Source organism: Barbus barbus (assembly GCF_936440315.1).
Source record: "Barbus barbus genome assembly, chromosome: 14".
Classification (NCBI taxonomy): domain Eukaryota; kingdom Metazoa; phylum Chordata; class Actinopteri; order Cypriniformes; family Cyprinidae; genus Barbus; species Barbus barbus.
Genome location: NC_136742.1, coordinates 25,443,936 through 25,459,216, shown reverse-complemented (window position 1 = coordinate 25,459,216; position 15,281 = coordinate 25,443,936). Strand labels below are relative to the sequence as shown.

General features: G+C 37.4%; 1 protein-coding gene across 1 annotated transcript in view; it reads right to left on the bottom strand.

Moving 5' to 3' along the window:
• LOC306880222 (uncharacterized protein) overlaps positions 1-6,865 on the bottom strand; it is a 36,980-nt gene extending 30,115 nt beyond the window's left edge. The window contains exons 1-2 of the mRNA XM_079433596.1: positions 6,492-6,865; positions 3,268-3,477 (exon numbers count right to left, since the gene is read on the bottom strand). Coding sequence (XP_079289722.1) covers positions 3,268-3,477; positions 6,492-6,507 — 226 coding nt within the window. The 5' untranslated portion in view covers positions 6,508-6,865. The remainder of the gene's footprint in view (positions 1-3,267; positions 3,478-6,491) is intronic.
• Positions 6,866-15,281: the final 8,416 nt, after the last annotated feature.

Sequence of the window (15,281 nt, the reverse complement as noted above, 5' to 3'; positions counted from 1 at the left end):
GTCATTAACTATGTATATATTATATCTTCTCTACATATAATTTATATGTGTATGCACAGTGTTGATTTTTAATGGCTTATTGTACATGTGCCATAATTTCCTGATATCTGTGGCAGTGTCAGTTTAATCCTGATGTCTTTTACCTTTAAAAAAGAAAATCTTTATTGTCATCACAATATTCTTGCCATTCAATGGAATTGGTGGAAATACATATTCTCTTGTATTTTTTCTTTTCTTTTTATTGTTTTGTAGACTGGTGGCTCTCAGCTGGCAGGACTTCTGGTGCAAATTAGACAGCTAGCAAAATGAAGACGGGCACCAGCATGAAATGTTGCCTGACTTTCCTTCATCCTAAAAACACACCGATAAAAGCTACACAAGGTAAAAGAAATATGAATTATTTATTGTTTTTATGGATATTTTTGTTTACTTTTGTGGGGTAGAGAGTTTTAAAACTGCTTTGGGTCTTCATGTCCATTATAAAATTTGGGTTCTGAAGCAAAACCAGTTGAGAACCACTCTTATAGACCACCTGAAGGCAAATGGTAAAGACTCTGTAAATGCAAGGCTGTGTTAAGACGGGCCAAAGCACCAACTTCCTCCCCATGATTCCGCATCCGCATTTCTCCAGGCTTAGCTGTGCATTGAGAGGGAAATTAAAGTATATATTCCTTCTCCTGTAAAGAACGTGAGAAATCTGCAACATAGAATACTTCATTAATATTCTACAGGTAAAATATCATTGTTTTTCTCAATGCATTTAATGAAAAAATAATCAAATCATTCTGCATGGCAAAGAGGAGCTGCCGTTCAATACCACACAGTTAATAAACGAAGTCACGCTACAGTGCTTTCAAAGCATAATTATCGATGTTAGAGTAAAATTAATTGATTGAAGTGAATAATTTGAGGCTTATTGAAAGCAATATCGCAAAGTAGACACCAACACATGGAGGTTGGATATCATAGGGTGGAAGGGAGCAATTGGCACAAAGCTTATTGATGTCATGCCGGCTCAAATAAAATTATGGTTTACTCTCAAATGAAATACAGTCCACAGTTTTGAATGAAAAAGTTTAGTATATTTTTGTTCTGAGAATTTCAGATTATTGTTAATGTCTTTGCTGCATGCACATGATTTTTTAAAAAGCATTTTGCACTTAGAATCAAAATGGTGTTCATTCCCTTTATGTTATAGTAGTTCTGATGAAATCAGTGCTGCAAGCATTTTGATGATGCCATACTGTTTTATACATCTCATATCAAGCCCATACTATGAAATGAGGTCTGATTTTATTACATTTATGATTAACTTAGCCTACATATTTTTTTTATATAATGGGTAAGAAGATATCTTTGTCTAATGAGCTTAAATTAGATTCATGTTGCATTTCAATATACAGCAACATTAGGAACTACAAATTAATTTGAAAAAAAACAACAACCAAAAAACACTATTTGAAGCATTTATTATTATTTATCTTTTTTAAATGTCTGGAATTACAAATGCATTATTTTGCAATGTGTATGTTTAATTTAGCGATCAAAATAAACCATTATTTTATGCACAGGAAAATGAAAGATGAACACTTTTGTACATTCTGGTGACACAACACCTTTTTTTTATGCACTGTTAACTGTTAAAATCAAAAGCCTTATTTTAATTAACAGACCTAAATATGTAAACAAGATACATACACTTGAAGCAAATTGGGTATTAAGATTTTCAAAGTTTACCCCATTTGAAAATATTTATCTTGTTTTAATCAGAAATGTAAGAAAATGTATTAAACTATGCTCAAAACAGGAGATCTTGCTAGTGGTTTAGATGCATTCTTTCAAAACCAATCTGACGTTGTTATTTTTGCTTATGAAGTAAATGTATCTGGTTTTAAAGGTGTTTAGCTATTACTAATGGAAAGCAAGACAACAATTCTGATTAATATTTCTTTGTGGTGCATAGAGAAATATTAATAGCACAGTTGTACATTGGCATAGAGGTGATTGAAGTAAATGTAAAACCCAATCAGATGTCTGAAATCCGAAGCAATAACTTTTTTTATTACCATAAAGCACAGTGCAATCTGCTTTCAAAGTGAACTTAGTTCCACTATTCACTTTGCCATTATGATGAAGTCAAAGGTGTAGTGTCACACTGAATGGAATGCATGACAGTCTAGAGGAAGTGATGTTGTGTTCATGACAGACAGATTACATGGTTCAGTAAATTTGCATGTCCGAACGAATGTTTGAGATGAGAGTGACAGTTGCTCCCTGTTTGCATGCAGGAAAACACACACACACACACACACGCACACACACATAAAAACTGGCATTAGCACTGAACTGCAGGCAGAGAGTCTTTACCAGGTGGTAAACAGGGGTCGTCACAGTATAATGTATGGGCTTTTTATTGGATGGCAACAGGATGACACATGGTGATGGACAGGGTGGAAAAAGGAGGGAAACTTATTAGAAATAAGTAAATGTAAATGTGAGTCCTAATGTGGGGCGGTGCACTCATGTAGTGAACTACATGATAATGAAAGTCTAATGTTTCCTTTTTGAAATACTTTCAAAAATGGGTTAATGTGTTTGTGTTCTAGACCTTGTGATGGAATGAATTGTGAATGAGATGTGATCTCAATGACAATGATAAACCCATCTAAACAATAACAATTTTTTTTAAACAGTTGAAGAGTTCAAAATTGTCATTATGGAACTACTGACACACGGAGGAACAGATGACTGCAACTTCAAGCAATTCAGCACCAAAACAGGCGTTCTATCATCTTCCTCGCATCAACAATGGATTCTAATTCATCAGGTGGTAATACAAGGTAAAATGGTGTCCTACAAGGACTTTTCTCTGACTCCACATGAATGCAGTGGTGGCTGATAGCAGCCCGGCCAACGGTACACCCTATCTATCCTTGTCACTGTCAATGCTATCAGGAACCAGTCAATATCCCTCCCTCCCGCTCTTTTTAGAAGCCTCGCAAGTTTGCCCTGTGGCACTGCTGATAAACTTCCAGCAAGAAAAAAAGCTCGGAGCTTTATCGCAACGTAAAGACTCATCCAAGCATCCAATTACAACTCATCTGAGTCCTGTTTTACTTTAAGTTGAGAGTTAATAAATAATATAAAGCCCTCAATCAGGTAGCCTATAAAATAATCGAATGCTGCGTCCAACCTATAATCTCTTCAGGAAAACTGTTCCAAAATAACTCCCCAACGAAGGGACCACGATAAGAGAGCTGAACCTACCTTCAAGACCCTTGCTGTCGAGCAGGTCAAACATAATGACCGCCACGGCCGACCAGGTTACGATGAGAGCCAGCACGAGGATCCAGGCCATGGGGGAGCTGAACGTGGTGTACAGGTCATCGGTTAAGGTTCGTTTGGACGAACGTGTGGGATGTGCGCTCAGGTCATTCTTGGTCTCGACTATGGTAGTCGTGGTGGTGTAGGACCGCGCTGTAGGGACAGATGGAGGTTCAGAAATGTATAAATGCAAACAAGACAGGTACAAAACAGATTAAACCATAAGAAACCATTCTAATTGGTTCAAGCTGGTAATTTATGGTAAGTATCAGGTCTAGTTTCAGTTTCATACATTTGTAGTCACTGGTGGAGTTTACATTTTGGTTGTTTTAGAGCCCAGATGGTTAGAGTTTGAACCAATATCAAACCAGGTGAACACTTTAAAGGAATAGTTCACCATAAAATAGAAATTATGTCAGTTCCTCTTTATGTTTTGGCTTTATTTGATTTAAAATATTCATTATATAAAGTGATTGTGTCAATTCAGAGGATTTTTTGTGTGAACTAATCAAATCAGATGATTGGCTACTATTAACTCCCTTAACCATCTTATAGGTTGTTGCTCCCAGAAATAAGGCATCTGCTGGTAATATTTTACAAAAATAGTTTATTTTGTCTGCGTAGAGCATCTACAGACAAAACAGAGAGTATTTTGTCTGCACTCTTCAAACAGGGAGTAATTTGTTTTCTAAAATGAGTCGCAATGGCTGCAACTTTAATTTTACACTAATGTACTTTTTAACACATGGGATGGAAACGAGGCCTTGTTTTTGGAGATATGAGTGTGATTTTATTTATTTATATTTCAAGTGCGTATTGTATGGAAACAGCTTTTGATGCTCAAAGATATTCAGTCAATCTGTCTACTGTATGCACATAACATTAAAAGTTATCTAGTTCTGTCACGCTGCTCACTCTCTGTGCAGACATGACATAAGAGTTATGAAGACAAAGACAGCTAGACAGCAGATGAATGTTTGTATTTAGTTTTTATCAATGCATTGCCTGCCAATGAGATTGGATTGAACTTGTTGTCTGTAGATAGGGCACACATCTGCAATGGCAATGTTTCATCGTTAAAACATCTCCAAGGCCACATGAGGAATGCTGGCGCTGTGTCATCTGTTGGCCGGAGCCCCTTTAAAAGCCTTATTTCTAAATTGATATAAATTCTTGCAGCAGCTCAGTCTGAATTGCTGCTCAGAGAGTCCAAACATACACCACACGTAACCTTTATATACGCCGCTACGTTTACGAGACCCCTTGATTGATTTTTGCCAATATTTTTGACTTAAATCATAGCAAATGATTGATTCTTGAGCAAGCCGTTGTGATTGTGTTGATCCATTGTGAATCTGAGCCAAGATCAAGGCAGTGGCTTTTGTTTCTGTTGGCCCTGTTGCCCAGAGATCCAATGTTTTTCACTGGCTCCACTTTTGCTTGAACGTGTCTGTGTGTTCAGGGGTTTGATATACACGTCACACGCCGAAAGTGTCAGCTGAGACCACCTGTTTCAGCGCTTCACATTCGTCTCTGTTGTCAAACTTAGGAATACACGTCCCATCCAAATGCTGACTCGAGAAGCTTTCTGTAGACACCATATGCTTAGCTGCATCTGGTTTGGAGTAATGCTGCATCTTTCTGTGTTATCATGACTTCGCCCTTGCAGATTGTCTACAAGCTTGAGTATCTGACTATACAGAAACATAAGATCGCAGATAGTGTACACAAAAGGCTTAGGAGAAATCTTTCCATGGCAACACAGTGCACAAATGCCACTTCAACTCGTGTTGTGCTGTAAACCGAACAGCGGCGGAAGGTGGTACAGAAAATGACCATTTTCTCATTGCGCATTTTAATATGAGACCTTGTCTTCCTCAGATCCGTGTGTGGATATCCATGGAAACTAATCCCAGGTTAGTAAGTGAGAGCTGTTGAGACAATGAAGTCAGCATAAAAAAACACCATGCACCGCTATTCCCTCAAGTGTCACTTTAAATATGATTTAGTCAGGCTGATCTGAGAGACTTTTCACAGTTTAATCAGAATATCAAATTTACTTTTAAGTCTTTGCAACATTAAGCCATTTCACGCAAGACTGGCGCTCATTTATGCAGGCCCTTGACGTCAATAATTGGCTTTTTTTGGAGCTCTATCTCAATGATAACGACTTTAAAAAGGTTTCAAACTTTTTAAACCCATTCCTTTTTTTGGTTTGGAAACTGAGAGGGTTTCAACGTCTTGGGAAAACCTTTGAGAATACCACATTTCTAAATCTAGGAGTTAAACGACTCAGCTGGAACTTTAAGTCATGTGGACCACTTTTGTGGCTCCTGAAAAGCTTTAGTCCCCATTGAAAGCTTACTGTAATTTTATTCCAAGTTTTCAAAAGTCATACTATAACTGTGAAACAGACTGAAGTTGTTGTTCACTGATTATCTTGACAGCCGCTGCTCTTGAGAGAAGTAGTGATGGTTGATTTGTAAATCAATCATTGTTTTAAGTCAAATCTTTTCAGTGAGTGATTTATTCATTAATCAATCTAGTCCAAATCCTAAACCAAACCTACTGACTCAGTGATCTCACTGACTTGAGAAGAATGTACTAGCAGCATGGACCTCTTTTATGGTGCATTTTTGTCCTTTTTAAAACTTCAGTCACTGTTCATTGTAATTGTTCATTGTAATTTCTTCTGTGGAAGACAAATTGTGAAATCCTCATACGGGTTGGGAACGGCTTGAGGGTAAGTAAATCATTTTAAGAATTGTTTGAAATGTAAATTTAAAATACATTTTAAATTAAAAATTTTTGGTGAACTATTCCTTTAAATATATTTCCTCTCTAGCTGATTGAACTGTATTTCAGTTGATAGCACTACCTTAAAACCCTTAAAAAGCTGCAACAACATCAGAGGCCTGCTTCAAAGGACTACAGATTTCCATAGAGCCATATGACATGGTGTATTTTTAACCACAAAATTCCCCTGCAAAGCAGATGGTTGCTGTCTAAGATACAGTTAACTTGACTAAGCGGCTAAGTTAAAAAACAATACTTGACTGTATACTGTTAGTATCACAATTTACATTACATACACTAACATTTGTTTGACTTACACCTTATTGTTAAATGCACTTAGAAATGTATCTTGAAAATGAATTTGACAGTACCTTCCATCTCTCGCATGCACTAACAGCCTGAAAACACAATTCCCCGGTCCGGAATAGTTTTCTGATCGAAAGCACCACAATGGCTCTCTGTGCCTTTCCTGTTAGAGTCCCAATAAAACTTGCACTTGTGCCGGGGCCCCCTACAAGGAAGCAAAAAATGGCACCTGTTGCTTAAAGTGGCATAGGAAAAAAAAACTACACACTTCCAGCTGGGACCAAGCACCAGCAGGAAGGGGAAAAAAACAAGGCTAGGCTGTCAAAAGAGCAAATCAAGCCCTAGGTTGTCCTTATGTTTGTTACCAGCCCATGATGTGTGTGTGGGTCAGGAAACATGGGAGAGAGGGGAGGACGGGTTTCAAGGTAACCTTATCTGTGACTGGACTGTGTGGTTTATTCTTAGAGTCCCCGGCAGCAACGGCATTATGTTTTGCCTTTTTAGGCCAGGGGTGTTACCCCTGAAGAGGAGCTGGGCTGTCATCGGGTGAGTTTACGGAAGGCAACCGCACACATCAAAATGTATCTCTGAAATGTGTATTTTGATCCATTTTAGCACCATTTTCTGCTAATTTACATAATGAAATATTGCATGTTATATGTTAAAAGCATGATATACTGCATACAGATTTTTAGCTAAGCTTGGGAAGCAGTAGTGAAGCAAATGAATGCATGTGAGAAACGGAGCCTATGATAAACTCAGGTTAAGCTGTTTACAGTGGCTTGTTAAATATTCATGCAAATCAAGCGGAACCTTTTTCATAAACCGTGCAAATGGAACATTTAGAAAGTTGACCTTTAAAGAGCAAATTGCATTTTATTCTTTCAGCTGTACCTTCCCCATATTTCAGGGAATACGGAAAAGCTTGAGATGTCAGAACATGAGTGTGCTTTTAGGATTGTATGAAATGGCTTGACAAAAACAGGTTTGTTTCTTATGTTAAAAGATCCTATTGAAACAGGAAGTTGGGATGTCACTTATTTTTCAGAAATGGCCAATAGGCTTTAGTTCTGCTTAGCCTTTTTTTTTTTTTTTTTGTAGACAGTCATTCTCTTGCTTTGCTATTGCTAATATTTTATTAGACAAAACTTTGGATATAACCACAAGTGCTAGAGTTATCAGTATTTTTATTTATTGATTTACAGAAAAATGTATATCTAGCTGTTAAAAGATTGTTTCTCAACTTATAGTACAGTAGCACATAAGTGACATTAAAGGTTACACATGGACTACATGCTACAATACTTAAATTTTGAGTTAAAATCTCCAATTTTAAAGCTAAATTTTGAGGAATGTTAAAGCCAAAATACAGCATACTAAAATCTGAAATTACTACTGAAGCTAATTTGACTATCCCAATCAGCCCACAATAGCAGCACTGGCCTCAACCAATGGTTTATGGACTAAAAAAAAACCCAAATAATATCCAAAACATTACTACATTACCCCTAAAAGTTGACATTTTTTTCTTATTCCTTTTATTGGAAGACCCATATTCATGAAGATAAACTTCCATCTTTAGTCTTGTCCCTTCGGAGCTTAGTATACAACAGAAGCTTTGCATTTCTCACCCACTCAATCCTTTTGCAGGTCAAGATGAAACATGCAGGTCTGATGAAATCAGGTGCAGTGAGGAGGAAAAATGACTGGCATTGTGATGCGAATCACGGGTGTTTTTTTTTTTGTATGCGCGTGTGTTTTTGTGTGCGTGCGGAGCCCACGCTGGGAGAAAGTTGACGCAGACACATTCTGTCCTGTTTAGTGAGCTGCTTTGTCACCTCAGGGTTCAATCCTAGCTTGTCGTCTCTGAACAGCTATCACATAAAAGACACTGCGATGACATCTGTGACCTCCTTATCTCACAATAGCAGGGTTTTATATCAGCCAGATTTACATCTATATGCTGCCTCTCTGAATAGCTTCTCAAGTCCCTGAAATGAGACAAGACTTTGCCAAGGGTCTGAATAATCTGTATCTCTATCTATGGTGCAAAGGCGAGAAAAAAAGCATGTTGTTTTGCAGACGGCTCAATCAGCAGTGCTCTGAATGCCATGCTAAAAGTGAAAGCTGGATAACTAGTCATTGCATTAAATAAGCAAAACAACCAATTGAAGATTAGGAACAGATGTAGAAAAACAAATCAAGGTTCAGTTGTTTTTAAGGAAGGGAAATTAGAATAATTTTACAGTTTTGGTTCAGTTTCCTCTTAACCCTCTGGTGCTCTTCGATCACTTTTGACCAAAACGTTTTCTGTTTTGAATTTTTTTTATTTTGCGAACTTGGGTTCTGCAGCAGGACAATGATCCAAAACACACCAGCAAATCCATCTCTGAATGGCTGAAGAAAAACTAAATGAAGACTTTGGAGTGGCCTAGTCCTGACCTGAATCCTATTGAGATGCTGTGGCATGACCTTAAAAAGGTGGTTCATGTTCGAAAACCCTCCAATGTGGCTGAATTACAACAATTCTGCCAAGATGAGTGGGCCAAAATTCCTCCACAGTAACAGACTCATTCCAAGTTATCGCAAACGCTTGATTGCAGTTGTTGCTGCTAAGGGTGGCCCAACCAGTTATTAGGTTTAGGGGGCAAGCACTTTTTCACACAGGGCCATGTGGGTTTGGATTTTGTTTTCCCTTCATAATAAAACACTTAATTCAAAAACTGCATGTTGTGTTTACTTGTGTTATATTTGATTAATATTTAAATTTGTTTGATGAACTGAAACAATAAAGTGTGACAAACATGCAAAAAAAAAAAAAAAATCAGGAAGGGGGCCAACACTTTTTCACACCACTGTATACAGTGCCCTCCATAAGTATTGGAACAGTAAAGACAAAATTGCTCTATTGGCTGTGGAGTCAACACATTTGCAAATATGATTAAAAGATGAATATGAGACAAAACTACAGAATGTCACATTTTATTATCAGCCGTTTCCATATATGTTTTACCAAATACAAAGAATAGCACTTTTAGAGTTCATCCCACTCATTGATGTGAGCATAAATATTGGGGCAGTTGAACATAAGGCAGATATAAAAGATTAAAAGCTATTATTTAGTTGCAGATCCCTTGCGTACAATCACAGCAGTGAGTCTGTGACAAATGGAGAAAAACTAACTTGGAAGTTTTTAGAATTGTGTGGGAAAACAGTATGTCCAGCTATAGACAGGCTCTAAAAGCTGCCAGGGCAGAGAATATCCGCAAACTCATAGATAATAACCAAAACAATCCAAGGTTTTTATTTAGCACAGTGGCTAGATTAACAAATAAGCAGACGCCACCCGATCTAAATATTCCCTCACAGTTTAATAGTAATGACTTTATGAATTTCTTCACTGATAAAATAGATAACATCAGAAATACAATAACAAATGTAGATTCTACCGCCTCTAGTATTTCAGCTTCATTCATCGCACCCAAAGAAAAACTGCAGTGCTTTACAACTATAGGACAGGAAGAGCTAAATAAACTTATCAGTGCATCTAAAACAACAACATGTTTATTAGATCCTGTACCCACTATACTACTGAAAGAGTTGTTACTTGTAGCAGAAGAACCGCTTATCAATATTATTAACTCATCGCTATCTTTAGGTCATGTCCCAAAACCATTCAAGCTGGCGGTTATTAAGCCTCTTATTAAGAAACCACAACTAGATCCTAGTGAACTGGCAAATTACAGACCCATTTCAAATCTTCCGTTTATGTCTAAAATTTTAGAAAAAGTTGTGTCTGCTCAATTGTGCTCTTCTTGCAAAAAAATGATCTCCATGAAGAATTTCATTCAGGTTTCAGGCCTCACCATAGCACAGAAACTGCACTTGTTAAAATTACAAATGACTTACTTCTTGTGTCAAACCAAGGCTGCATCTCATTGCTAGTTTTACTTGATCTTAGTGCTGCGTTCGACACTATAGACCATGACATACTCATAGATCGATTACAAAACTATAATGGCATTCAAGGGCAGGCTTTAAGATGGTTTAGATCCTACCTGTCCGATCGCTACCACTTTGTTCATTTAAATGGGGAGTCATCTCAATTATCACCAGTAAAGTATGGAGTACCACAAGGATCTGTTTTAGGTCCTCTGCTATTTTCAATATACATGTTGCCCCTTGGTAATATTATTAGACAATACGGGATTATTTTTCATTGTTAAGATGATGATACTCAACTATATATCTCAACAAAACCAGATGAAACTTCTAAACTAAGATAATAGATTGTTTAAAAAATGTAAAAGATTGGATGACCAGTAATTTCCTCCTATTAAATTCAGATAAGACAGAGATATTACTTATTGGACCAAAAGACAGTACACAGAATCTCTTGGATTACAATTTGCAACTAGACGGATGTACTGTTACGTCCTCTAAAGTAAAAAATCTGGGTGTTATATTAGACAGCAACTTATCCTTTAAAAATCATATTTCCCATGTTACAAAAACATTCTTCCATCTTAGAAAACATGCTACCTGTTTCTGATGCAGAAAAGCTAGTTCATGCATTCATGACCTCTAGACTGGACTATTGTAATGCACTGCTAGGTGGTTGTCCTGCATCTTCAATTAACAAGCTACAGATAGTCCAAAATGCAGCGGCTAGAGTCCTTACCAGGTCAAGAAAATATGATCATATTACCCCAATTTTACAGTCTCTGCACTGGCTACCTATTAAGTTCCGTATCAGTTACAAAATATTATTACTTGCCTAAAAGGCCCTAAATGGTTTAGCTCCTGTGTACCTACCTTGTCTTCTACTATTGCTACAATCCAACCCGCTCCCTAAAGTCGCAAAACTCTTTAGTTTTGGTAGTACCTAGGATAGCAAAGTCCACTAAAGGAGATAGTGGAAGGAGCTTTTTCACATTTGGCTCCCAAACTCTGGAATAGCCTTCCTGATAACGTTCAGGGTTGAGACACACTCTCTCTGTTTAAATCTAGATTAAAGACAGATCTCTTTAGCCAAGCATTCACATAATGCATTTTATAATCTTGTACTGCAGTTATATCTGATCAAATGTACATTATTATTCTCTAGTTTGGGTTGAACAAATCATTTTTGCTCAGATGGAACAGCAGCTACGCTAATTATGTCTCTATTTATTTCTCTGTTTCTGCCATGGGATTAAGATCCCGTGGTAACTAGGAATTACAGAAGCTTTAGTCTGGATCCAACCCTTAAATGATCTGAGATGACCAAACACCCGAGAAGAGATGATTCCAACCCCTCAGAGGACCTCAGAGGATGTTAACGCTCAGACAACATACAGAATTACCAAATTTTGCCATAAGTTAAATATATTAAGTTTCTGCAATATATAAATATATTGTGGAAACTTAATTTCCTGTAGAGCTGCTTTGCAATGATTTGTAAAAAGTGCGATACAAATAAACTTTAAATTTTCCCAGCCTTTAATGCTGCCAATTCCAATTGTTGCTTGTTTTGGGGAGTGTCTGCCTTTACTCTCCTCTACAGCTGGTGAAATTCATGTTCAATTGGATTTAAATCTGGAGACTGACTTGGGCAATCTAAGACTTTCCATTTCTTTGCCCTTATAAATTCCTTGACTGAACTGGCAGGGTGTTTTGGGTCATTGTGCTGATGCAATATGAAGCACTTCCCAATGAATCTGGTGGCATTTTCTTGAATATTGATAGGCAAGATGGTTTTGCACCCTTCCAAATTCATTCTGCTACTGTCATCATACATTAAGTCATCCGTAAAGTTGAGAGGGCCTGTTCCAGAGGCAGCCATGCATGCCCATGCCACGATACCACCCCAACCATGCTTTACAGATGAGGATGTATGCTTGGGATCATTGCAGTTCCCTTTTTTCTCCATATTTCTGCTTTCCCATCACTTAGATAAAGGTTCATCTTTGTCTCATTGGTCCATAAACACAGTTCCAAAACTCTTCTGGCTCACCTTTGTGCTTTTTTGCAAACTCTAATCTTGCCTTTCTATTTTTGGTGCTGGTCAGAGGTTTGCATCTTGCTGTGTAGCATCTGTAATTCTGCGTCAAAGTCTCCTGAGGACAGTAAATTGCGAGAGCATCACCCCAGCTTTCTGGAAGTTGTTGGTGATTTTACAGACACCTCTTTTAGGATTCATTTTCACAGCTTTTATGATTTGTCTGTCATCAACTACTGTTGTTTTCTCAGCTGATCAGGTCATTGTTGATTGCTGGTGTCACTGGTTTTGCTAGAGCTCTAACTGACTTCCTCTTTTCTTTTAGCATCCAAATTGCTTGCTTTTCTCTCAAAGTCAGCTCCCTCGTCTTCATGCTGGTTTGTGTGTGTCATCATCGAATGCAAGATTCAGAATGCAGAAGTAATGGATATAACTGATACGACACATTCCCTGCTTTTAATATCTGAAGAATTAATGCAACAGAACACAGCTGATCATTTAGAAAGACCTGTGAGGCACTGTACATGTTGTTGCTGATTGGCTTGACATTTTTGACACACCCACCAAACATGAGAAAACGTATCTCAAACCCCGTTGCACACCGTTTCCAGGAAACATGTCATTCAACCCGGAAACAGTAGCAAAACGTTGTGCACCAGTGTGAGCTTGAACGTGCCCCAGGTGTAAACAGGCCCATTAATTTGCGAATCGGACTACACTGGTTGCGCTGTGTATTTTTGATCCACTTAAAACTAGTGACTCAGAAGTTCTCTGTTTGTAAATTGGACTGTACTAGTTGCACTGCTTGGTTTGTGATCTACTAAAAAGGACCGACTTGTTGGAGTTGTTAATTTGGAAAATTGGACTCTAATAGTTGCGCAGCATGCTCTTGATCCACTAAAAAAGAACCAACTCTTAGGAGTCATTTGTTTGAAAATCAAACCAAAATCAGGAAAAAGAATCTCAAAATTGGGCAATATCATTTGTGTTGTAGATCCCATAACAGTGTTCTAGTGCCATTGAATAAGTGGTGCAGAAAACATACTGTCATTCACCTCTGGTATTTTTATATCATTGGAACCTGTTCTGAATAAGAACTTGTTTTCAAGGTATTGTAAAATGGATGTAATGACTTAACAAAATCAGTAATCCATGCAGAACTAAAAAAAAAAAAACTGCTGAGTGACATAATGCAGTCACAGCCAATCAGAGGATCTCTGATGTAAAATTACCTTTTATGTGGAGCTGGATGTTGGACCAATGAGATTTTGTGGATGTGGCTACCTAGTGCAGTGATGCAAATATAGAAACAAAAATTCAGATTTACTTTACAGATTTGTTGTTGAGTAATATTTTGGAAATGTGTCATGGGTCCCTAATGGGTAACACAATATTGGTGATATAAGGCGGATAACTAGTCAACAGCCTATAAAGCTTACTGTGTTTCTTCAAAAAGCTTTATGAAAGATATGCAGATTTGTTTTTTACATAATCTCATTCTTTTGTCTGTGAAATAAAAAAAAGGAATAAAAAAGGAACAACCAAAAAAGAGGTGATGAGTCTATAATGATGAAAAATCCGGCAAAGTAGCCAAATTCTTTCCATCCATGAATGATTTTAAAGAACTAATTTAGAAAAGAAATGGCTTTTTGTGAGCCATACAAATACAGTTTCTGGAAAGAGAAAGCAATAAACCAGCAGGTTGGGAAACAAAAATGTGATGCATAAACTTGTCTATAAAAACAAAGCATTCACTTTTATAGCATTCCCTCTTTGACAACCAAGTATTTTACAGTTTGCAATTGTCAGCCAAAACAACAATACACCATCTCCAAATCATTTAATTTCATTTAGTATGTAAAACTAGCATTACTAACCTGGCATGATACAGATTTGGGCTGCTTCATTGGAAAATAATCCTTCAGCACAGGCAGAAACTTAAAGAAGTGTTCGTCTCCCTAATAGTCGTCAGGTTTTGTTCCTTCTCACATGGTGAGATCTGTAGCTGTTGGTGAGAGGAAGCAGACCCAGCAGTAAAGGATCGGACAAAACTGCATCTTAATGGGTAATTTAAAAGAACTGCTGATGAAGTCATTAATACTTAAAGACAGTCTGTCTGGAGTGCAATAGCAAGCAGCGCTAAATGACCATAATGGGAGGAGAGGTCAGGCCCTGATTCAAATGCTTTTGGAGAACAGGAATTTGAGGCGACAAAAGAAAAAAAATAGGCCTATAATGCGCTCTGTCATTGTATTTCACAGGGAGGGGTGTTATGGATGTTATGAGTGCATCAAACCCCTGTTATGCCATGCCAAACCCAATCATAATTTAGTCCTGTCAGCTCTAACCGGCCATCTGGATGCTTGCTGTACTAGACAACAACAGAGCCATAAACAAGAAAGAAAATAGGTAACACCGAGCAAACTAAGCCTTTGGTTTAATGGGAGTATTGATGGGATCATAATGTATGAATAAGGATGTCTTTTTGGGGGGTTGAGGGGCCTTCTTATAGAGCTGTTCATAGTCCTAAAAGCTAGAAGAGAATGAACATTATTGAGCCGTGGGTTTCCTTGTAGAGTTTTAAATAGTTTTTTAGCAAAGCGGTTTTCAGTTTAATAGGTAAAATAGGTCTGTGGTTAACATTACTTGAAGAGACTTTAACATTATGTTCTTAAATTACACCAGTAACACCTCATATGTTAATTGTTAATGAAACTGTTGTGTTTTCCAAAAACCAGATGCTACATTCACAACGCTCATTAAATTATTATTATTATTTATTAAAGAAATGAATAATTTCATTCAGAAAGGATGCATTAATCAATAGTGATAGTAAAGACAATTATGGTGTCAGAAGAATCCTGAAAAAAGTGAG